General features: G+C 43.4%; 1 protein-coding gene across 4 annotated transcripts in view; it reads left to right on the top strand.

Annotated features, from left to right (window-relative positions):
* Positions 1-15,952, top strand: part of DNAJB6 (DnaJ heat shock protein family (Hsp40) member B6) — a 58,349-nt gene extending 42,397 nt beyond the window's left edge. For 2 of the 4 annotated variants that reach the window (XM_030445525.1, XM_030445526.1), the window contains exons 9-10: positions 6,405-6,611; positions 14,346-15,952. In XM_030445525.1, coding sequence (XP_030301385.1) covers positions 6,405-6,611; positions 14,346-14,428 — 290 coding nt within the window. In that variant the 3' untranslated portion in view covers positions 14,429-15,952. The other 2 variants (XM_030445523.1, XM_030445524.1) reach the window with 1 other exon arrangement.
* Positions 15,953-25,192: the final 9,240 nt, after the last annotated feature.

Genomic DNA, 25,192 nt, shown 5'->3' on the forward strand with positions numbered 1-25,192 from the left:
AGAAATTAAAAAAAGTCAAGCAAAGCTTTTTTCTTTAGCACTCTTGTTTTGTTGTTAGTCACCACTGATAGCAGCTCAGACTAACATCAGACTTGTAATTGAGCCCTCTCTGGAGGCAGCAGTCCTGCTCTGGGCTTTGGAAGGTACATGGCCTCTTAACTTCAAAGTCTCAAAGTAGGAGTAAGACACTTTGCTGGCAATCATTCAAGAAAGGCTGAGTGTTGCTCACTGCCTCGAGGAAATCTTCCTCTGAACTGAGCAAACCGGTGCACCTACTTTTGGTTTCTTAATACAGGGGGAAATCCTGATTATATGCATTTTTTTTGGTTAGTTGTGTAGGAAAATAGCAGTAGGGCAGCTGTGCGGGAACCACGGAGACTCAGCTTCCTCTTGCATGGGAAGTGACATGGTAAATGCAAATCAGGGGTTTTATATCCTCAGGATGTTTACCTGGGTTTGTTTGGCCTATTCCTGTAAATCACTATCATGCCATTAATTACTGCTGATCCTTGGTGGGAGTTCAGTTCCAGGACATACATGGTTACTGCTGAAATGTAACACAAAATAATAATGCTGGCTCATGCAGGGCTGCTCTTTTGGGAAGTGCTTCATGGCTTCTCTATCCCACGTCACCCAGAATATCCTCTGCCTTGGTTGTTTTTATATCTGTGCCTTATAAATATTTTGCAGGAACACACATAGACCCCCCCAGAGTAGCTGGTTGCTCCCCCAAAGCACCCACCTAGTCCATAAACTGAACTTGCAGTTTGCCTTAGAGATGTAAAATCCATGCATTTCTGAAAAAAATACAAGTTGGCAGTGAGTTTTCTGATAGCGTTGCCCTGTTGTAGGCAACCGTAGGCAATATTGCCCTCTACTGGTTAATTACAGGTGAAAGGATCCATATTTTCCCTTTTCATGTAGCAGCACTTTGCTATCAGAAATTATTTTTCAGCTCTTCTTGCTTGGAGCAGAAGGCAGATTTTGGTCCCAGCGCAGCTTTTTAGGATGCTGCACCTTGTGTTTGATTTTTCTTTCCCCAGAACCTGCTTTTCATTTGGGAGGACCCGGTGCAGCAGAACACTGAACTTTTAATTACTGTTTTTATATGTTAGTAGTAATGCTTAAACCCTAATTTTCAGAATTAACCCTTAGAAAAGTAACTTGTCCAGACTGGTTTGTCAAGTGAAATAACTGCAAGGTTTTTAATTAGTATTTGCATTAGTAGAATAAGCCCTTTTACATCAGGCTGTAATTTGGATGCTGACTCCAGTAGCCCCCGGATAATTGTCCCTTTCCCTGCCCTAGCTGGGGTGGCTGCACGATGAGCTGGATCTAGGCACTGAGTTAAAAATAAGCCTGCAAAAAGAGTGTTATTTTTAACCTGGGTAAGTCCCCTGCTCAGGTTCACAGCGTGGCTGCCTGGGCTCTCATGTGGGTGCTGGCTTGGGGGTGCAGAAGATGGCAGGAAGGGAGCTGTGGGGCTATTTGAAGCCAGAGTACCCTGAAAGTTGCTTCTCAGGTGAATAGTCCAGCTCTGAACTCAGCTATGGAACCCTTCCTCCCTCCAACTAGAAGATTTTGCCAGGGCAAGCATCACTGTTGACAAAACTCCAGAAATGTTTACACATTTTTCTGGTAGTGATGCCCTGTGTCCCAGACCTTGCCCAGAGTAAATTATTTTTAAGTCTTGTATTTACAACTACTAGAGCTTAGCTTTATCCAGAGCCTGCCTTGGATGTTTCTAATATATTCAAATATGTAGAACAAGAAAAAATTGTTGATGCCAATTACACCTTAATTTTTACTTTGCAAGGTGTGTTAAAGATAGATGATCAGAGGAAAGATCTGATGGCTTATGTGGTGCACAGCACTACAGTTGATTCAATATTTGAGTCACAGCTGATATGATGTTATGGTATTTAACATTTGTGCTGCCTGCTCTCCTGTAAGTCAGTGGAAAAAGTTTGGATATTTTTTGGAGTCTATTTCTTGAACTAAAATTGCCTTCACTGTGGGGGACATGGAAAACTGAATTACTCTAAATGATTAAAATGGGTTTAATCTTTTCAGTACTTAAAGTGAGCTTATAAGAATGGTGGAGACAGACTTTTTAGTAGGGCTTGTAGCCATAGGACAAGGCATAATGGTTTCTAACTAAAAGAGAGTGGATTCAGACTTAGGTATAAGGAAGAAGTTATTTACAATGAGTGTGGTGCAACACTTGAACAGGTTGCCCAGAGAGGTGGTAGGTGCTCTGGAAATGTTCCAGGTTAGGTAGATGGGGCTCTGAGCAACCTGACCTGAATGAAGATGTCCCTGATTACTGCAGGGACCTTTAAAGGTCCCTCCCAACCCAAACCCTTCTATGATTTTATGATTCAGCTGCAATATGAGCTGTGTCCATACTGGTGGGCATCAGCTCTGTATCCCCCCAGGGCACTGCCACGGGGTGAAGGACAAGGAGGGGCAGGCATGGGCAGCCTAGAAGTAGGAAGCACAAATCCTTCTTCTGGAGGAAAACTGGGTGACTTCATAGTCTCATCAAAGTTAATAAAGCATTTTACTTCAGCTGCCACTGTATTATGTTTTGTGGCCCCCAGACATGGCCCCACTGGGGCTGCCTCTGCTTTCATACAGCAGAGTAGTGCTGCTGGCAGCTTGAGAGGGAATTTTCGTGCACTAGAAGACAGGTCAGCTCAGCTTAGCAGAGCTGTCACTTACAGAAAGGTAGGGAGCTTACGAGGAGAGGTTTAACACAGACTTCCACAGGGATGCTGGTTCCCTCAGCTGGATTGTTCAGTTTGGAGAAAAGGAGGCTGAGGGGTGACCTCATTGCAGTTTATGGCTTCCTCACAAGGAGATGGGACTGGCACTAATTTCTTCACTCCTGTGACCAAAGACAGGACTTGGGGAAATGGTAGGAAGGTGAATCAGGAGAGGTTTAGGTTAGGTATTAGGAAAAGGTTTTTCACCCAGAGGGCAGTTGAGCAATGGGACAATCTCCCCAGGGAAGTGGTCACAGCACCAAGCCTGCCCAAGAAGCATTTGGATGACACTCTCAGGCCCATGGTGTGATCCTGGGGGTCCCCTACACAGGGACAGGAGTTGGACTTACTGGTCCTGGTGGGTCCCTTCCAACTTGGCATATTCTATGAATACTAAGAAGTCGTGCTCTAGGTTTTAGCAGAGCCTCTTTTGGGGCAAACAGTGGGTAAGAACAATCTTGCAAATGGCCTCTTCACCATGTTCTCTAAGCATTTCATACTGATACCCACCCTCAGCCATGTGCCCTTTCCTTGTGCTTCAGCTGCAGCTGTGTTGCACAGATAGAGCCCAAGCAGGAGCTGCCCAGTCCTGGCAGCCTGGCACTGGCACTGGCTCTGGCACTGGGAGGGCAGGCAGCACACCAGCAGCACCAGGCACAGCCAGGGCTTTCCTGGGCTCACTGTGCTGGTGCAGCATGTTCAGCAGACATGATGGTGCAGTGCAAGCACTTTTTTGGGATAATTTTTGAAGGAAATAGAAGAATTACAAGAATTGTTTGTGGTTTGTTTTTTTTTTTAGTTGATTCATCATCTTTGTTGGAGCAATTAAACTATGAAAACCTGCTGGAGGAGGGTGTGTGGTTCTTGCTTTGGACCACTGGCAGAAGAGCTGCAGTTGGAGAACACTCCAGGCAAGGCCTTGGAGAGGCATATGGTGACTTTTCACAGGGAAAAAGTGGCATAGTTGTAAGGCCTTGTCCCAGATCTCACAAGAGGTGTGTGCCAGGCAGGTCCTGGCATTTTTCAGTGTAAGAGCTGGGCTCATACCCTCAGAAGCTGAAGGTTTCTGCTCTGGAGAGCTTTTTTCATGGGATTTGATAAAGTAGGACAAGCTCACCTGCCTCTTCTTCTAGACTGCAGTTGATTGAATTGAAAATTTGGGAGTATGGAAAGTCTTTTGCATTTATATATTTGAAGTTGGACTCAAGCAGTATGTGCTTGCTGGAAGATCTTTTTGCGACTTTGTTGGGTGCTTGGTGGTGTGGGGCTGGTGTCACAGCTCAGCTCTGCATGAGCCTTCACTGCAAGCAGCAGATCAAGGATGCAAGGGGGTGCAAGAGGTGCCAGCATGCAGTGATGCTGTGGGTGTGTCACCAGAGAAGAGCAGGATGGCTTTGAATTCTTCTAGTGATAAATGGTGCCTTTCACACCAGCTGAATTAGACCAAAGGTGTTGGATTGCTCTCTAGTGTAATTTGTTATTTATTGGGGTGTGTGTAGAGCACCTGATTTAATACTCCAGCTGTGTTAGTGTTCGTGTGCCTGACTGGGGTGTTTCAATGACTGCAGACACACACACAGCTTTGAGAATGCCTCAGCACATTTCTCCTTCCTGCATCTGTTTGCCAATACAAGTTTTAAACATGCATCAAGCAGAACTTGACACATCAGAAAGAAACCCAGGCACTTTGCATTTCCAAGGGAGGGATCCCCAATTCTGCTGAACTAATTTGTTAAGAAGTGAATTCTCTTGACTGTTTTTTGTTTGTGCAACTGGTTTGTATGGGTTTCCTATGTGCTTTTTTTTTAACTCTTGGCATTTGTGTAGGCTTCATGTTCTTATAGACCTGGTGTCATCAGGCTGAGCCATGTTTCAGTGCTGTTTTCATCGTGTGTAAAATACTGTAGCATCTTATAGGAAATGCCAGGAGTTCTGCAGCTGGTGTTTTCTGAGGTTTTCATTGCCCACTGCCTCTTGGAGCTGGAGCACTCTGTGCTGCTGTCCCACCAGCCCTTTCCTACTGCAGGGAGAGCCTCACCCTGGGAGTTTTGCCTTGGTCGGGTGCAGGCAGGTGGTGGCTAAATGTGGAAACCCTTGGTGTTCCCATCACCTGTGGTTTTGTCTTGTTTGCTTCTGCCTTCAGAAGTGCAGAAGACTCCAGTGTAAAAAATTGTGAGTGGTGGTGGTGGGGGGAGGATAGGGTGAAGGAATGGTCCCTCTGCATAATACCCACGCACACCAGGTGCTCAAACACTGCAGTGTGGCATCAGGCACGTCTCTCCAGTCTTTTCCTGAAGCCTCAGGTGCTGCATTGCACTGTGAAATGACTTTTTAAACATACCTTGCCTCCTTTTTCTCATGCCCTCAGAAGCATCTCCCCATGTAGGATTACAAGGTAAAGACAATGCAACCTGTGTTGTTGGACAGTGGTGGTGATTTGGTGCACACAGTGAAGTGGGTATTAATGCTCTTGTTCATTACTGCAGACGTGGGGATTTTTCCATCTTCAAAGCATTTTCCAGCCATGAACTAAGAGCACATGCATTAGCTGAGAGCACACACCCCTCCCTAAGCAGCTGATGCCGGGCACATCCCAGGAAAAACTTCCAGAGTGTGACACACCACTTTTGATGCAAGTAAAATGACGCTGTGTTTCATCAGCTCTATTAAAAGTACTTAAGTAATTGAATTAATGAACCTTTAAAAAGCCTCTAAGAGACAAATGTGGTACACACCTTTCTTCTCACTTTTTTTTTTTTAAATCTTATTTTCCTGGTTGAATGTCTTTGGTTGGCTTTTTTATTTGTTATCTTACTGTTTGCTTTTTAATGTGTGGTTTTGCTGGGTTTTTGAAATTGTGTTATGGTAGCTTATTTCTCTACTTTGCAGCATTGGTACTCTTATGGTTTCTGCAACAAAGGAAAGAGTCATCTGCAAAACAGCATGAGTATGACTGGAGTACCATATCTGTCCTATTAATTTTGTCAGTCATTGGGGTTTTATTTCCATTGCATTCATTTGCCTTTGCCGTGTGTTGCTCCCTGGACTGTGTTTACATCTCAACCTCATACACATTAATCCCAATTTTCCATCTTCATGTGATCCTTCACTCTCCTCTGCCATCCTTCCAGCTGTGGATGTTCAACATCCAGCCCCTTTGAACTCACACTGGCTTTGTTTATCTCCCACCATCCCCGTAGCCAATATTTCTCCCTCCTTTCCCCATAGTTTTTCCCTGAGCAGGGCCAACCCTTCCTAGGCAGACAGTCCAAGTGAAGTGGGATGAGACGTGCTTTGCACAGGACAGAAGCACATTGTGCAGGGCCATGTGTTTGGCATGCTCACCCTAACTCTTGTGAAAAAGAAAACGGTGGCCCCAGAGTTATCATATCATATCAGAGTTATCATATCTGGCTGGCTTTAGGTGACTTCAGTGGGGTGAGAGGCCTTTGCTGGAGGTTTCTGCTCCTGACACTCCCTGATTAGCAGATAATCAGGATAAATCTGTGAGGTAACCACAATCAAAGCAGTAGTTTTCTGAAACCCGATTTCCAGCCCGATATTGAGGGTTTTTTTCAGGCTAAACTTAAGCATATTGGGTGAAACTCACTTTTCTTGCACTCTTTGCTCTTTCAGGTCAGGTAGATGAAGAAGCTTTTGCTGAGGAGTGCAGAAGGAGAGGACAACAAGCTCTGCCTTTCCAGTCGACCAACCCTCGTCTGCTGAAGTCTTACAAGCCTGCCAGTTCCCCCAGATATGGCCTGCATTACAATAGTGATGAGCCGGAAGAACAAGACAGAAGCCGGGTTACAAGCAGCTTCGAGACCCCTTTTTATTTATCAGGTGTGCACAACAAGCATGTTGATGAGAAATGTGCAGAAAAGAGTCCACCAGCTAGTCAAAAGCCAGAACAAAAAACCCAGGGAAGAGTTTGTTGCTGTGTGTTGACTTAACGTGAGCTCCTCAGCAGATAATAAACACAGCTTGTGTGCCTTTGTCCTGCATTAGTTCTGCTCTTCAATTTAGTCTAGATTCACAAATGGGACACTCAAGTATCCAGGGCAAATATTGTTATGCTGTTGAAGTGCCTCTGCTTTTTATTCTTTAAAGTGAAGGCCTTTTAGAGTTTAGCTGTTCACAATACTTTGCACATTCATTTATTTAAATTGAGCTTGGCTTCCTTGCTGAAGGTGAAGTTCAGCAGCTTGATATTATTTCTGGAAGCTGCAATTTTAGGCACCTACATATTAATAGAGAAGACTGAGACCATTCAGGTGAATGCAGGAATTCTGTGATTGTCCCAGTTATTTTTAGAAATAATTAGTCCTTTGATATGCTTCCTCTCTAATGTTTTGGTAACATAGTCTAGAGGCTATCTTGGACAATGAAGTCCTCATTACTACTTGGTTTAATTTGAACCTGTGGTCAAAGATCATCCAGGACTGCCAGGACAGGTTTGTCTGAAACATGAAGGTGCCTTTCTGCTTGGATGCCCAAACCAAGGGATCTTCTCCGTAGTGCTGAGTTAGGTGAAGTGCTGGGAAGTGTGAGCATATGAGGCTCCTCAGGGTAAACACAGAGCACGAAAAACATGCACTCTACCCCAAAACTCACATACTCCCAGTGCTGTACTAAATTCTGTGTTGATGAGCCTTTAAACCTAACACTGTCTTCTGTATGGAAGACCTACATATGCCTTATGGGATGGCAGCCTTGAAAAAATAGAACCATTCAGATAAACGTCTTCCTGATCAGTTGCTGGAAGTTGGGTCTCTTTAGGGATGGCCAAGTTGAATCTTCTATTTTTTAAAAAAACAAACCACCTCTGGTTATGAAATCTCCTACTCAAGGGTTACAAGTTTTGTCTCCTGTGTCTCTAGCCAGCACAATAAAACCTTGCCTTTGGAAACCTGTGGTTCTCTGCAACCACAGCAATACTTTGTAATGGTTCCAAAGAGCACCTGAGTTTGACATACACCTTGCAATTGTTGGAGCAATTTTTAAGATTGCTGCGGACTTTTTGCTGTGAATCTATTCATGCTCCAAGACGCACAAGTTTGCATTAAGGTGACTTTCTAGAAGCATTTGTGCAATCACAAAATCCTCAGTAGATTGTGAATTGTCATAAAAAATTCATGATAAAAACTTGACTGCAGTAAGACTAAGATTTTACTGTTGCTTTAAATATTTTGTCCTCTAATGGACAGGGCTGATGAAGGACTGATCGAGTCAGTCATAAAAACCTATGTGAGTGTCTTAATCCCTCCTTGGGAAGGTGGTGCACGAGTCGTGGCCAGTAACTCCTCCTTCATGGGTGTTCAGCAAGCAGCTTCACCTGTGCAGCTCTGGAATTACAGAGAACACTTACTTGCTCCTGCTTGGCTTCTTATTGATCACTGCTGTGCTTACATAGGACAGTGATGGGGAAAAATCAGTGTCTTTTTCCACCTTCATCCAAAGCCCACTCAGTTCAGTGGAGAATGGTTAAGTTCTGGGCACTGTTCCAACTTGAATCCGATGGTTTTGCCACTTTTGATGTTGGTAGTGAGACTGTGCAGGAACTTTAGACATTGTCCCAGTGAGAGCATCTCAGGCACATCCTCAGCTGTTAGTGATTCACCTGCAGTGAAATGGTTTTCTTTTCACAGATCTAACCATGGGAGAGTTTGGGTTTAAATTTATAAGTCTGTAGCAAATTTAAAGGAAGGAAAAGAGAATGGGTTTCATCTTGGCTATAAGGTGAACAACCCTCTGGCAGTGGTCATCTCTCTCTAGCATCCAAGCAGAAAGGCTGGCCAACTTGTTTAGGCTGGCAGCTGTATCCAGAGGTGAGATGAATCCTCTCCTTAGTCAGGGTTTCCAGTCATTACAGTGGGTATTTAATAAAAAAATTAGATTTTAATTTGATTCACCATCTAATAATGACACTTCACTTTTTAGTAGTAGTTGCTCTGTGTCTCATAATGTTCCTGGTTTCATAATAGCCTTTTAGAACAAAACTTCATCTCTTGTACTCTGAAGTCACTGAATAGCTCAGAGGTCTCTAGCTCCAAACAAGAAGTTTTTAAATAAGAAATCAGATGCTGCAAGTAATGTGCTTCCTGATTGTGTGGTGTATTGCTGACTGGTGCTATCCATGCCCTGTCAAAGTGGTATTAATGCCAGCAGAGATCTGGGGGTTGCAGCCATCAATGGTAGATGTAGTGGTAACTACCCCTAAAAAGCTTCTCTGGATTTGAGAGTTTTGACCTTTATCTACCAAGAACAGTTGAAATGTTTCATTGTTAAATACTGGAAAATCCATGATACAAAACATCATTCTTTGGAAGATAATATTGCAAGGTTTGCTCTTCCTTGTTAATGAAATAGCTTGTATTAACCCAAACCTCACACCATTAATTTTTGCTCCATTTTCACCCACTGGCATCCCTGAGAAGGGAACCACTTAGAGGAACAAGCTTAACTAATCTTGATCCTTTCCTGGCATGGATTCCTCTGCTGGAGAGACGAGCTATTTGTACTTTATTACATCTTTAACACGGTCTCTGTTCTTTTTACCAACACAGGCTTTCCTGTATTACACTTTACTAACTAGTAAAATCAACGTGCTTGGTTATCCAAAGTAATTACCTTAGAATTCTCTCACATTCTTGTATTTGGGCATGTAGTAGAGAGAGAAAGGAAAGCACAGCCAGTTTTCCATGGAAATCTAATACATAAGGAATGCTGGAGGTGCAGTGATGGGAGGGAGTTCACTCTCTCTATTCCACATCCCCTGGCTGTAACTCTGTGAGGTGGGACAGGGTAACAACTGAATTTTCCTGTGGGGGCAGTTTACTGGTGGATTTGGAAACTTGCTGGTTGCTCCTTGGCTTAGCCAGAGCTGCCCTCATGCATGATTTTTTTGGCTGTTATTAGGAGAGCATCCTGTGACCCATTTGCTTCCCATAAGAGATGGCTGGGTTCAACATGGAAGGGCTTCTGAGACTGCAGAGCCTTGCAAGCTTTTGCTTGCCATGTGGGAGTAAAACCTTGGAATTTACTTAGTAAAGTTATTACTTTAATTAATAGCAGGCGAGCAGGTTGTATCTGGCTTGGTATGCTCTTGTAGCAATTCTAGGCAGAATTTGTAATGAAAATAGTGTGGTGAGCAAATGTGAAGGAAGGCCCCAGTAAGTTACTGCAGGTATTCTATCCCCTAAAACATCAAAGTTTGATTACATCACTGGGTTGGCCAGTGAAACTGGAGAACTCACCCCTTGGATTTAACAGTGAATAATTAAACAGTGGAGAGGCATACCAAGACAGGGTGGGATGTTTTGTCACCTCAGGTCTTTATGCAAAGGCAAGTGCTCTCTGTGATGCTCTCTGGCATGGGCAGGAGCTGTGGATGCAGTGAAAGAATGAGTACATCAAGTCATGGTGTGCTGGGCAGGGGAAAGGAGGGAATGTGAAAGTGTAGTATAAAGCTGTAGTTGTAAATTGAGTCACATCCATGAAATTATACTGAGGCTGTGATCTTGGGTGAATTTTTATAATGCCATATGCAAGTGTGGTCAGTCTAGAATAACAGATGGTGGCTGCATCTCAGCACTAACCCCAAGCTACCTTTGAAATAGCAATTTATTGTTTTAACTAGAGAGATGTTTCTAAGAACAGAAAATTAGCACAGCACAGAACCCAGCTTGCATGTGCCCTGCTAAAGCTCTGTGTATGTACTGGAGGGCAAAAGAATAGCCACAGTCTTAGGAAAAGGTTAGTAATCTTGAAAACCATTTTCCCTGGGACTTGAGCAGAAAGCATCAATCCCTCCCACCTCCAATCTCAGTGCTTCCGAGCCTGAAGGTAGAAGAAGACTCCTTCAAAGTCTTCACCTTTGCAGGGGATCTTTAAAAATCAGGCCATGGCCTTTACTACTGACTGATGTGTGTAGGGAAGTGCTGCACACTGATTGCTGGGTGTGCCTGAACATTTTGTTTCCTTCTGCCAACTCCTACGCCCTGTTGGTACTGGCAGAAGGAAGGTGGAGCAGACCCTCTACTGCACTCTGCATCTTGATAGAGCAGGCAAATGTCAGGTGGGGAAGGAAGAAGTAGGATATCACAAATGGTTTGGGTGGGAGTGTTTTCCCCAGGGCCTTTGTTCTTTCGGATCAGCTGCTGGATGCATCTCCCTTGGAGCTGCTGTCCAAGAACGTGACAAGTGTCATAGTCAGTGACTGAACAAACCTGTGACTTTGGGAGGTGCAGATTGGCAGAGAAAGCCAATCTGGGACACAGCAGAGAGGTTTCCCAATTTCTTTTGGTCTTTGATGAGTGGCTGAGAGAGTTGCTACTAAGCATTGCTAGAAATTGGTTTCAGCCTTCAGCAGCTTTATGAAAGCTGGAGTAGCTTCTCTGCTCTTTATGGTTCTTCTGGAGGTAAAAGGGGATGAAATGGAAAGAGCAGTTCAGAATATGCTGTTTGTTTTAGACAGAAATTATCCAGCTTGTAAATCAGGTGAAATTCCAACCTGTGCAAATACTTGCTTTATCTGTCATTTCTCCTGTCAGCTGACAAAAGCAAGAATATACCAAGTTAGGGTGATAGCCATCAGCATTGGAGTCAACCTGGTTTCCTAAAGTTGAAGCTTGGGTAAGCTCTCAGCCACCTTTTCTCTCCCTCTTCCCTGGAATATATTTTTAGAGTTCAGATGGCAAACAGTCACTTCTAGGGGTGGAAATTTGAAAAGCCTTTCTCCAAGGCCAGAACTCTTTGGATGAAGCCCATTCAGCCAGGTGCTAACTACAGGAAGTTTCTATGGCCACTCTGTGATGCTGGCGACTCACCAGGACACAGGTTCACTGCAAATTCATCACATAGTGATGGGGCTGTTTCTTTCTAATTCAGATTTTGTTCTCTTGTGGCTTTTGAGCCTAGTCTTGCAACCAAAGCAGCTAAATATGCTTTTAATTAGTGCTGGTTGCAGTATTCAAGTGAAACAAGCACCAAAGGGTTACACCTTTAGTGTGCAATTTTTATGTTTGTTAGGAGCTGCTTCCCATGTTTGGATCAGGTTTTTGGCTGTTATCACCCAGCCTAGCATCACTGGAGCTAACAGACCAGCAAAGTTTGACCTATTCTTTCTTCTTAGGTGGGGGTAGAAAAGGAAATAGTTGAGTGAAATTATTTATCACAGCAGGCTTGAAACAGAAAAGGCCTGGCAGTTTTCTCTTGAGGAATATTCTGTATTTGTGCCTTATCTCCTATTTTGGCCAATCTGTTTCTGTGTGTCAGTGATAACACTTGAAAGATTTCAACTTTTCACCCTTATCATTCTAGAGGCTGGTAGGAGATTGTGTTGTCAAATGCCTGAATATCTTCATACCACATTACTTAAACATTTCAGTTGTTTCACTTATAAGACAATGAATTATGTGCTATTCATTTTAAGCCATAATTTACATTGATTCACGGTGTTTTTATGGAAGAGTTGCTAGAATTGCTTTTAGTATCTCAAACAGTTGAAGAAAATGGACTGTTAGAAAAAAAAAAAAAAAGGAAATTATAATGATATAAAATAGCAGTATCAAAACCAATCATGCCTGGATGTGGAAGCATTTAGAAATACTGACAGTGTTTTGAGAATGGAAAATGAAAAAATTATGAAGCTAATAACCTGTTAGGGTTTAATGATCCTTTCCCAAATATCTGTGTTAATATTTCATAGTTATTACATGAACTAGTTCTGATCACCTGATATCATCATGTTTTTCCCTCCAGTAAAGGGAAGAACCTTTGGAATAACAGCCCTTAGATGACTGATTCTGAGGAGTCAGCATGTCTCTTGTGCCTCCATTGGCCTCTGGGGGAAAGCAAAGAGAAGGGCTCAAGCCCTTCTGGCACATGTGACTTGCAGCAGTAAATTAAATGCCAAAGGATCCTCTTTTGGGCAATGTATAGGTGTCTGAGGGGCTGACATTGATGTAAACTTTATGGATGGAGTTCTTGGGAGATGCTCATGCGGTGTCTCCAGGGACAAGGTTGTGGCTCAGGGTGCAGGCAAAACCCAGCATCATCTGCAGTTCTGCCAAGCACAGCCAATATTTCTCTTCCTTATACAGTAAAACTGGTTTCCACTGGCTAATTGCTCATGGCAGAATTTCTAAATAAATATCTTGCTTCTTGACTCAGATGGTTGCAATAGATGAAGTCATGCTGTTGATACAGCATTGGAGCTAGAGTGATAACCCAGGAACAGCTTCCCTTTGCTGCAAGGGAGTCTATTTCCTCTAACACACCTACTTTTGATAATGTCTTCAGTGATTTTTTTTTTTCTCCAAAGACTTTCTCGTGGTTCTCTCTGAGTCTTAAAAGTAAACAGTTCTGCCCTGAGCACAACCCTACTTGTGCTTGGGAGGAGCTCTGATCAGGAGCAAACTCCAGCCACAGTGTGGCTTCCTACTCCTCTGACCTCCCACCACTTCCTTTTCCCATCTTAATGTTGCTGCTGGTGCTAAATTGATGGAGAATCAGGTGCCATGGCTTCCTCAGGGTCATCTCTGCCTGCTGGCAGACAGAATGGGGAAAAGGAAAAGCTTTCCAGAGAGGCAGAGCTATTCCCATCCTGGGCTGTGCCCTGGACTCCCTGCCTTGCCTCGCAGCTGCTCTGCCCTGCTCCCCATCACTGGGCTGTGCTGGTTCACAGTGCCAGAGCACTGAGCTAAGGGATTCCTCCAGCTATCTGAAGGCATCACAGAATGATTATATGAGGGAAATGTTGGCTAGCTTGGAGTTTAGATTTTCAAGTGCACTTGGGTAGCTGTGATGTCGGTTCTGCAGAGGTCACGGTCCCTGCAAGTCTGCTTGCAAGATGAATGTGATTGTAAGTTTGAAGGATAGGATGTGATGATGCAGAGGAAGAACTGGCTCATGTATGGTTGTGAAGGGAAAAGAAAATCATTGGGATGATGATCACGTGGCTGGAAGCTTGTGCTTAATGACCCTGTAGCAAATAATTGTTGTTTGAACTTAATGCTTCCATGCACCAGTGGAGATGAAGTAGAATATAACCTGTGGTGCATAGTTAAGCATGAGCAGGCTGATGACCTGCACAGAAAAATGCATATTGGTAAACACTGAGCACCTTTTGATTTCCTCAGGATTCTTGGCATTCCCTTGTCTTATAATGGAAATGCAAATACCTTGGTGATGCTGGCTACTGTGAGCAGGAAATGCCAGTACTTAAATAGCTCCTGCTGTATAAGTCTTATTTATTGCTTCTGTTTTGAAAATTATTCTAGTTTTGCATGTGCTCTAATTTTGAAGCTTTTCCTGAATTTCTTTGAAGTCTGAAAGGTCTCCAGAGCTTTTCGAACTTCAAAGATCAACAGCATTTTCTTTCTATCCTATGTAAGGGATATAGTAGAACTGGGGGTATAGTGGAAGTGATAATATACATATATGTATATTTTTAAGCATTAAAAAGCCAGAATTTTTATTTAAGATTCGTTAAACCATTCAGAGAATGTGTGCTTTTGCTAGAAGGAAAAATCCATGAATGCTGTTGAAAGTGTTTGACAAGCCATGTTTCCTCAGGACACAAAGAAGGCAGCAAGAGGAGGAAGCAGAAGCAGAGAGAGGAACAGAAGAAGAAGAAGTCAACCAAAGGGAGTTACTAAAATGGACTTCTCTGCTGTGCCAGTACCTTTATAATAATAACAACAACTTGATGTTACATATGAGCACACCTCTTTTGTGTATATTTTTTGATTGTTCACACTGCTAGCAAGGAAGTGACTCATGTTTAAAACTGTACTAAAATTGCACTATGTTACTCTTCTTAGTTTCACGGAGTGGCTTTCTTGCCAGTCAGATTAGGGAATTCGAATGAGGCTGATCTTGGTTAGAAGTGTGTTATGTTTGAAGATTAGAATTTCTTACCTCTTCCTTCCCTGGGACTAAAACGACTCTAGTCTAGTGTTTGTTTATTTGTCTTGCAGGATAGAAAGGGTTGTACAAATGCCTGTTTGGTAACTCTGGCATCTACATCAGGCCTGTTGAAAGAAGAGACCTATTTGCTCTCGCCAGTGGGGATGGGATTGAGACATGAGCTCTTGTAGGGTAATTCATGCAAGCTTAGTAAGTTACTTTTATGGTGGTTTTTACTTTATTCCGAGCTAGGCAGCAAAGGTTTTCCCCTGCCATTAAAATGTTCCTTCTTTTTAAATTGTATCATGAAGTTATATTCTCTGATTTTAAGAAACTTAGTGTAATGATGGTCTCCTGTAAGCACTCCCCTGATTTTCCTGATGCATCCTGATGAATCATTTAGTGAAATCATTCCTTATTTTAAAAGGTTATCTTCAGAACCTAGAGACAAATGATCTAAGTGCTACTTTGAAACCACTCCTTGTTTCTGCTGAGTAGGTTTTAGATAACAAACATTTTTTTCAGCATCTGTATAAGATTTTACCAAGTTGTTTCTGCAAAAACTTACACCTTTATGTATGACAGCATTTTGCATCAGTTTGTTGCAGGACTAAATTTTTTTTTTTTTTTTTTAGCTTGACAAAATGTCTTCAATTTAAAAGAAGTATGTATTTGCTGGCAAGATGACTTCCTTGCTTCCCATACTTGTCTCATGTGCATGACACATTGCTTCTCTTAACCTTTTAGTTTGTACAGAGCCCTTCCATTGCCTTAAGCATTCACCTGCATGTTTCTTGTCAGTATGTTGCCTCCTCTTTTTAACCTCCAGGTAGGAGTTAGCAGCTTATGGTTTTGTTTTGTTTCTTTTCTTTTGTCTCCCACTTGCCAATATGTTCTTGTTGTAACAGACTTAAACCTGGCAATATTGAAAGTTCACCATTCCTGGACAAACTCGCTCATAACATTTAAAAGATGGAGGAATGCACATCATGGTGTAAGGAAGAAGCTAAACAGAAAGATCAAGTCTGCATTCTAGCATGCTTTGATATAATAAATTCTGGTGTCTCTGGTATCTGCATAGTTTAGCTTTCAATGCTTACATTACCCAGTGTAACCTATGCAAACATATAAACAGCCATGAACTCTGTTAGGGTATTTAAATTATGGTTAATATGGAATAAGGCTGAGTACTGGTTTTCTGTCACTTAAGTACCACTTTTTTTGTTTTGTGCAGTGTTACTAATATTTAAAAATAAAGAAAATTTTCCTTTATACTTTGTCTCTTGAACTGTACTGTAGACTACAGCTGGCATCAGTTATTCTTGTTTAACTTCAGGCTGTAAGCACAAGGGGAAGAGTCCACGTTCATAAAACACTGACAAGCATTCCACGTTACTCCTTTTGCTAAATGAGCAAATTGATACAATCCCTGTGTCAAACAGCTGATACTGGAGAAAGAGGGTTTGTGCTGACTGGAAACATCACTATAAGGAGCATAAACCTGAAGTGGAGGAACACTCATCCTACAACATTTTGAATTGCATCCCATTTGCTTTCCCTACTGTGGAAGAAGTCCCCCTCAGTACATATGCCAATTTTAAGCTATTAGTGCTCCCTACTTTTTGGGAAAATGGTGCACACTTGGAAAAGCAGGAGAAGCGGAGGAAAGGAGAGGTGACACAGCACTGGGCTGTTCTCCCTCAGGCTGTCCCTGTGCTCTGAGCAGCCTTGTCACAGGATGGCTCCTGGTCAGGAATGTGCCTTGAAGAGTTAGAGCAGACTGGGATTTGGTACGTTAATATCTTCTTGACTCTAATCCCTCTGTTGGGCTTGAAGGAGGAGGATAGAGCTTTAATGAGTCAGGAGACCTGAGGGTAAGCTTTGTGTTCATTAGGAAGCCTGTCTCACCAAGGGCATCCTTATCTCAGCAGAAAAGTGATGTCCTTGTAGCTGGGCTCCTGCACCTTCTGTGGGGAGAAACTTCTGGAAAACATGGACATAAGCTTTCCAATAGATACATAGAATCTGCCCAGGCTTGCCTAGAAATTGAGAAATGTGGGTCCATGGCCATTGAGCCTAATTTCTTCCTTCAGCCTGATTTTTTTTTTCTGGATTTTACATGACAGGTAACTGCTTAAGTGTGCCCCATAAAGCCAAGCTGGAAGCCAGGCTGTAGGGCCATGGCCACATGGTGATGGTGCTTGCAGGGCAGCCTGGATGTGCTGCCACATCTGCTATGTCTGTATGAGCAGACACATGTGAGGTCTGCCCTGTCCCTGTGCATCCTGTGCCCAGGGTGAAGGCTGCATGATGATGTGGTTACTTAAAGTATGTGCTGGGGCAGGAGAAGTGCAGGTGGGTGTGAGACACCTCAGCTGATGACAGATGATGCTGGCCCAGGAGTGGCTGTGAATAAATGTGCTGGGCAAGTTGGGAAAGGGGTTCCTGACCATCCTACAACACTTGTATGGAAGAGCTGAGGAGAGAAACAAAGGAAATTTAAATACAGACATGATGTGATTTATGGAATGGATTGCAAAATGATTCTTTACAGAGCAGAAACCTGGACGCAGAGACCAAAATGTATTCAATAAGAAAATTAAATTATTAGGGTAGTGAACAGCTCAGTAACAGCATGATTAGAACAATACACTGAAAACAAAATCCTTTTCTCTTAAGACAATCAATCATCAGTCATCACAAGGAAAATCCTGACTGCTGAGTGCTGTGCTTCACTTGGAAACTGCTACTATGAAAATGGTTTAAATTGTTTGTACACACCTTTCAGAGATGTGCATAATCTGATCTTTGAACTAAAATTTGGCAAGACTTTGATCTTAATTACGTGATCCCAGACCTCTGTGGGCAGGTTGCAGACCTGTAAATTCTATTTCTAAAGAGGTAGCACAAAACTGTGGTGTTCTCTGCTGGCTTGGCTACCTTCACAGGGACTTGCTTTTCCCTCAAATTTCAGTACCATCTTATGAACCTTTGTATGTATGTGTTGAAATAGCATATTGAAAAGTTGTTTCTTTTGAAAAAAAGTCAAACCCAAAAAATGGGCAATAATCATTAGGAGAGCATTAAACTCCCTGTTTTCCAACCATGTCTGAAATGTGTGACTTCTACCCACTTGTTCTTCAGGATTGTTATTAGACATATGTCACTCAGCTGGTGGCTATCAGGTGATAGGATCACCTTGCTAATATATAGACTGACATTGTTTTATTCTGCCTACACAGAAGTTTATTAATTTCCATTTTTTTCCTTTGTGTTGTGTGCCAGTTGCAAAGAACTGTTTGTTCCTGGGACACACAGGTTAGTCCTCCCTGCATTTCAGATTGCAGTTATCTTCCTTGCTTTGCAATCCTGCTCTTTTATGTCCAAATTTAGCTCATATTTTAGTGCTTTCTCACAGTACCTTGCCTGGGGAGTGCCTTACTGCCCTGTATCTGACAGATTGATGGGGGGGTGCGTGGTACAGTTACCCACAATTAGGAATATTTAATTTTCCTCTTCCCAAAAAGCAGGTTGGAATCTGGTCTAAGAAACATTTAATCACTTATTTACAAAACATTGCTCATTGCTGAAAACTCTGGGCAGGGCAAGGCAATTCTCCTCTCCACTGATGAGGATTAAAACAGGGCACTTGAAGCCACATACAAGTGCTTGATTTTAATAAATGCTCATATTTGAAACAATGATTGGTTCAGCTGCTCTGTGTCAGCACACTTGGACTTCTCAAAGTTTTTCTAGTCCAAAAAGGACTAGGCAGGGTGTTGGGAAGTGTCAAGTTTGTTATGCATGTTGTTGGTGCCCTCTTGGCCACCGGCTGACAGCAGGAGAAGTACTTCCAAAGTGGCTGAGCTGACCCACCATGACATTTCCAAGCGTGGGGTAGGTTACCTTGTTCCTCTCATCACAGCAAGCACAGACTGCTCATGTCATTTGGCACATCTTGAACTACAATGTCAAGTATCCCAGACTTTCCTTCTGCCTCTTCCAGAAGGCCACATGTTGTCACTGCAAAACCAGCTCCAAAAGCAAGAAGTGCATGAGCAAGAGCAAAATGCACACTCTCCTAACCAGTCTGAATGCTCTGATTTCAGGAAAATGCCTCTGTGTCTGCCTGAGAGTGATCACAGATTTTCTAAGATGTCTCCAAGAAGGGAATGGGACCTCGCTGTGCTGGCTGGATGTTTGATTGCACCTCTTCAACACCTCTTTCCATTCACATGCCCACGCACCTTTCTACTTAAATAGCATATATAATTTTTTCCATCCCTTGTTTTGGAAGTGCTCATCCTTTGGTCAATGCAGAGTGGATTGTTTGTTCTTTAGGTTGCCAGTGGTTGCAATTTGTGATATGGATTTTATTTTCACATTATCTTAATGTTAGGGAGTTTCTGTTGGAAAAATTTCTTTACCTTAAAAAACTCAAAACTACTTCCACTTTTAAGATGAAAGCTAGCAGTGCAAAATGGTAGATCACAACAAAGCCAGCAGGCAAATACACCTCTTAAATGTATTAGGTTAAAGCTTATGGGATACATGTTTCTGCCTGATTTCTGGAGCTTCAGTGTGTGACATCTTTGGATGGTTTAACATGGTAAGCTGAGTAGTGCTTGGCTGCATATTGCTATGAGAGATCAAGAGACTGAAGTTTCTTTAATAGCCTGCATGCTCAGATCTCTAAGGAGCCATTAAGGAGCTCTAAGCAAACACTTCCCACGGTACTTGGAAGGAACACTCACCAAAGGGGCATGACTTGGTCCTGGCAGCAGATGCAAGCCACAACTTGCCACACTGGTAGGGTTGTGACAACATGGGGTTTACTGCTCTGGGGTTCAAGGCACGGAGGTAACCAGCACTAGAGCCTTCCCAGTGCTGTGAATCATGCTTTACACCCATAAAAATGATCTGTCAGCTTCCTGGCTCATGGTCTGTCTTTGATAGTGATGAATGGTGGATGCCTAAGGGAGAGCACAGGAATGGGATGAGCATGTAATTACACCTCACCAAAATGTTTTCCCAGCTGTGGTGCCTTGTGGGTCAGAGGCTCCTGGATCCAGAAATGTTTTTTTTCTCTTTCCCAGTTTGTTTTGGTTTTTTTTTTTCCATTGACCTGTTCTGTTACCTCTTAACCTACAAAACCGATCAATACCCAGTGTCCTATGGCAAGGAATTCCTTACCTGACTCTCAGGTAATGAGAGAGCCCCTGTGTTTTTAACCTTTCTCCTACAGATTCCTTGGATTTCCTCCCCTCCTCCATCCTGACACTGGAAGAGATACTGAACACTGCATCCTCGTTCACCTTTTCCATGCCACTTGTGAATTTAGACAATTTCCTCCTGCCAGCCTTTGGTTAACTCTTTTACAGCTCAAGAAGTGCAGCATATAGAACCTTTTCCTTCCTTTGATCACCCTCTTGGGTTAGGAAAGCTCTTTAAACATCAGCTGTTGCTCAGCTCCGTAAATTGTGATGACTGCCTGGCTGAACATGACCAGCATTTTAGCAGCTTGCTAATACCCTGTTATCAGTCTTACAGCAAGAGAGGGAAGCCACATAAAGCCCAGGACGCAGGAAGAGCAGACCAACTCTTGAGACCTGAGTCTGATGCCCTCAGTCTCGCCAAGCTCTGATGGGCTCTGGAATGAGAACGCATGAGCTCATGGAAGTGATGGCATCTCCAAAAGGTGTTCTCACCGTCCTTCCCACCCCCTCAGCCAAAATCTTGCCATGGGACATTCCTTGGTGGCTGACGGGATGCGCACCTCCTGACTCAGGCGCGGCTCCTGCCCTGCTGGTTGCTCCTCAGGCTGGCAGCAGTGACATCTGTAACCCTGCTCAGCTGTCCCCACACCAACTGTGGGGTAAATGCTTCTTTGTCAGAAAGAACACTGCCACTGCCAGTTTCTCTGCTCCCACAGAAAGCTCTTGTTGGCTGCATGATCCTGGTTGACCAGGGAGATGGCTCCATTAACCTTGGGAAGACACTGTGCTCCTGGTGTGACAAGACCCTGCAGGCAGTGCCTGGAGACATGGGAAACCTCACTCCACACATCCCTGATTTCTGCAGCTCTGCCCATGACAGCACAACAGCTTTGCCACTTCCAATCCCTTCTTGTCCCATATGCAGACAGTACTTCCCATCTGCAGCAGTCTGGGTTTTGTCCTGTTCCCCATGGCATCTTTCGTGCAGGGACAGCTGTGTGCAGGTGTTCCCTTATTGGGTTTTCAGGTCACTGATGTCATCTGAAATGACTGGGGAGTTAGCCATGAGGAAACCTCAGTGATAGGGAGGATACAGAGAGATGGGAGGGTGTAGGACATCAAACATTCATCTTTAAAAGTGCAAAGTCAAAACTGGCCCATTGATCCAACCCTCAAAAGGCTGTGTCAGGATCTGTCACAGCTCAGAGTGCATCTAGCTCTGCAGTTCTGCTTCAAATCCAGCTCTATTTTAAACAAGACTTTAGATCTGAGTGCAGACAGGCTCCAGTGGCAGGTAAACCCTGCTCTCTGTGCCTCTGCTCCAGCAGGCAGCCCTGCTGTGGTTTGCAGGAAGGTGTCTTTTGGGTGCACCTGAGCCCACGGCCTCTTCTTGCCCAGCAGGTTTCAAGTTTGCTGGTGATGGGTTTTTAATCAATAGCACGACTTCCCTTGGAACCACAGATTTTTCTGTCCTGAATAGGTAGGAAAATATTATACAGCTCATGTGTAATTCAAGCCTCAGGTTGCATTAGGAGATGGGATGTGATAGAACATGATGGTGATGGTAATGAGTCACCTCATATTGTGTTTCATTGTGATGTGTCAGCTGAGAAAGCCAAAGAGCAATAGGTGTTTCTACCAGCCCAAATATGAAACAGCTGCTGGTTCATGCAGAGATTACCAACTTTTTCCTAGGCTACTTAGCAGATGGGTTCAAGTCTGTGGTTTAGCAATTTTCTTATTTAAGCTGCTAACAGTCAACCACCTCAAAATTTGTTTTCCATCCAGAAAAATTATCAGTCTCCTGTTAGCAAGGGTTAACCTTGCTCAAAAATTCCACTTACCAGGAGGTGACTATCTTGGCAGAGGGGAAAGTTTGTGAGATTGTCTTAATTTTAGGACTACTTTGGGCTGGTATTGACTAGAAGAGGGTGATGATGCTACCACTCCTTGTTCCTGTAGAAGTGAGAATATGATTTTAAAAGTCAGTAGGTTAAAAACTGACCCTACACTTTTGAATTAAATCCAGAGGGTTGCGGATGCCTGGACACAGTCAGAAAATCTTAAAGGGTTTCCAGGATAGGATTTTTGTTTCCATTGCTGCTCACTGTATATCTGGTAGACACGAAGAAAAAGCATGCAAGACCATTTGGATGTCACACCAGTCCTAGGTATGAAAATTTTTCTACAGGATGCAGGTGATGGAACTGTTGGAGGCCAAGGTGTGTCAGTGCCTCTCCAGTACTGCTCTGGTGAGACCTTCAGCCAGCTGCTTACCCTCCTGCTGAAGTGCCCATGGATTAGCCAGGGCTGTTGTCCTGGTTTTAGCTGGGACAGTTACATTTTCTTCCTATCAGCTGGTACAGGGCTGTATTTTGGGTTTAACATGAGAATAAAGTTGATAACACACTGATGTTTTAATTGTTGCTAAGTAGTGCTTATCCTAAGTCAAGGATTTTTCAGTTTCCCATGCTCTGTGAGCAAGAAGGTGCACAAGAAGCTGGGAATGGCTAGGATAGCTGACCCCCAGCTAGCCAAAGGAATATTCCACCCCATAGGACATCATGCTCAGTATATAAACTGGGGGGAGATGGCCAGGATGGGCTGGGCTGGCTGGGCATCCCTCAGTGGGTGCTGAGCAACTGCATTGTCCATCACTTCTTTTCTTGGATTTAATTTCTTTCTCTTTTGATCATCTTCCTTATAATAATGGTACTGCTACTACTAAAATAATTTACTTTATTCCAAGTAGTAACTGTTTTTATCTCGACCCATGGAGGTTTTTTCTGATGCTCTTCTGTACCCTGTCAAGGCAGGCGAAGGAGGCAGCAAGCAGCTGGGTGGTGCTCAGCTGCTCTCTGGGGTTAACCCACAACAGCTGCCCAAGCAAACAGCCACCCTGCTGGGCATCCTGGAAGTGTCTGGTGTCCACAATCTGCTGTGGGGATGTTTTTTTCCTAAGATTTAAGCAAATTTTGTGAATAGGCATTTTTATGTTCACCTTCTCCTGTCATGCTATTTTTTTTTGAATGTGAGTGAACTCAGCAGGAGGTCTGTGGTTTCCAGCCCCTCATGCTGGGTACAGATTCAGGGCAGGTATAAGTGTCTCCTGTCCCACAGCTCTGGAGCTTCTCCTGACTGTGACTCTTGGGCAGTCCCCAACCCTACATCTCTCTGCAGCAGAAAAAGTTCTGTGAAAGGCTCTGGGGTTTTTGCTCTGTCAGTGAACAGAGACCAGGGTAGGGCCCTTCCCCTCATTTTTATACTGGAGTTTGAGCTCTCCTTCCATTAACCACTTGAAGCCCCAGTGTAAGGAGAAGGCTTCTTAGCAGGGCTGTAAATGCTTCAGAGGAGGCACCTGGGGGGGGAAGCTGAATAATGGAAATGTTAACAGAGCTTTCATTACACACCCGATACACCATTACTTAATTTCTTTGGTTTTGCCTTCTGTTTTTTATAGGTTATTTTACCCCTGATCAATAGTATTCATCCTGCTCAGTGAACAGGCTTGATACTGTTTTTATGGTGTGAAAATTACTGTTGCTTTGACTAGCTCCTATTACCAGGTGACACTGGTTGGCAGACAACAATTAATCTTCCTATTATTTGGAAAATAAATGTGATTTATAGGGGCAGCAATCGATAGCAGTCTGCATCTTGCCACCAGGGTGCTTGCTTTCTTAAATAAGGCTTTCACCTTTGGAGTGTGAAGGCTGTTTGTCTAGTGCTGCAGAGCAATTTATAATATAGCTTTTTTACTCTCAGCTTTTATTAAGAATTTTTTTAAAGATGATGATGATGATAAAGAAAACATCTGTTGTCTTTTTTTTTAGGGTTTGATGCCTATGTGGAGAGCAGTTGTGTAGGTGTGAGCTTATACCCACTGGCAGGGAAGGATGTGTTGTGGATGCTGGAGATGATGGAGGGAGGAGGAGGAAAGGCAAAGCTGACCATTGAGCACCTGTTATCACTTCCCTTCACTCACTGGAGAGATGATAGTCAGCACTGAGGATTTATTATTAAAATCTCACAATATTGATAGCAAAAAATGGATCAGTTTAACTGCAGGGAAGCAGAACCACTTCACCTGATAGCTGTGCAAGACATCACCTAGAGATGTGTGGGAGGCCTACAAGGCTGCTGCTGTTTTGTCTGCTCATTCTTGCTCTCTTGCAGCAATCTCACTGCACTCTACTACTTGGCCTTCTTTATTTATTTTGAGCCAACTCTGCTCCAGCACAGGTGTGGGGTCTCTTCCTCTGCTGCCCGTGCTGAAAATGTTTTGTCCTTCTTGCAGAACTAGTAAATAAATAGTCTGCCAATTTGGGCACAATTTTATGCCTCTCATAGGACAAAGGAACTAAGGGAGTGCCTCATGGCTTTGGATTTTTTTCTTTTTAAATTAAAAATACACATGGTCTCAAGTCCTCTCCACTCTTAGGCTTAGTCCAGGTGTAACTGTGATTTAAATTGTGTGCACGTATCAGCACCTCTACAAGCAATTACAGTTGTAGTCAAACCCTGAGCTCTTCCCTCAAATTGTGTCTGCCATGCCAAGGAAGAGTGGACAAAGCTGCAGATCACCTCAGCTGGGCATGGGGACCCCACACCTCCAAGGATGGATGCTCTGGGAGAGCTGCAATGCCCCAATCCCCCAGATGATGGAGAGCCACCCAAGCAGCCCCCCAAGCAGCTCCATTCCAGGGTGGAAATTTTCACCTCTAACCTCAGCAAACAATTCTGTCCTTCTTGCAAAATTACTGGTGAAAGAAGCCCTGAGTTGAACAAGCTACATCTGCACGTTTGCAGAGGAGAAGGTGAACACTGCATACTCACCTATTACTGCTACACAAAAGGGCTGAATTATTTCCCTCTAGAACTGAGCTGCTCAGAAAAATAGTTAACCAAGAGCTTTTCATTGCAGGGTTTTTGCAGAGAGGAATGTTCCCTTAGGAAGCAAGCACATCTGATGGGAAAATGTTGATCCTTAATTTTAAAAAGTGGATTTTCTGTCAGGTAAAGTTTTATTTTGGAGATATTTTGCTATCCATCCTGCTGGCCTTCTTGCTCTGCTTTGGGGCTGACCTGGTGAAGCTGAAAGGAATATCTGGAAGTTGTTTTTTTCTCCAGAGAAATAAATATGTATGTGTATGTATATGTACCTTAAGCACTCTTCTGGATATCTGAAATTTCTTTACTTAGGTCAAGAGGATTAATTCTATACTAGCAGCTAGGAAGCTGAAAGAATCTGGAATTGCCATTATCTGCCTTAAAACACTGGAACCAGCAGTTTTCTGA

This window comes from Calypte anna, chromosome 2 (assembly GCF_003957555.1).
Source record: "Calypte anna isolate BGI_N300 chromosome 2, bCalAnn1_v1.p, whole genome shotgun sequence".
Taxonomy (NCBI): domain Eukaryota; kingdom Metazoa; phylum Chordata; class Aves; order Apodiformes; family Trochilidae; genus Calypte; species Calypte anna.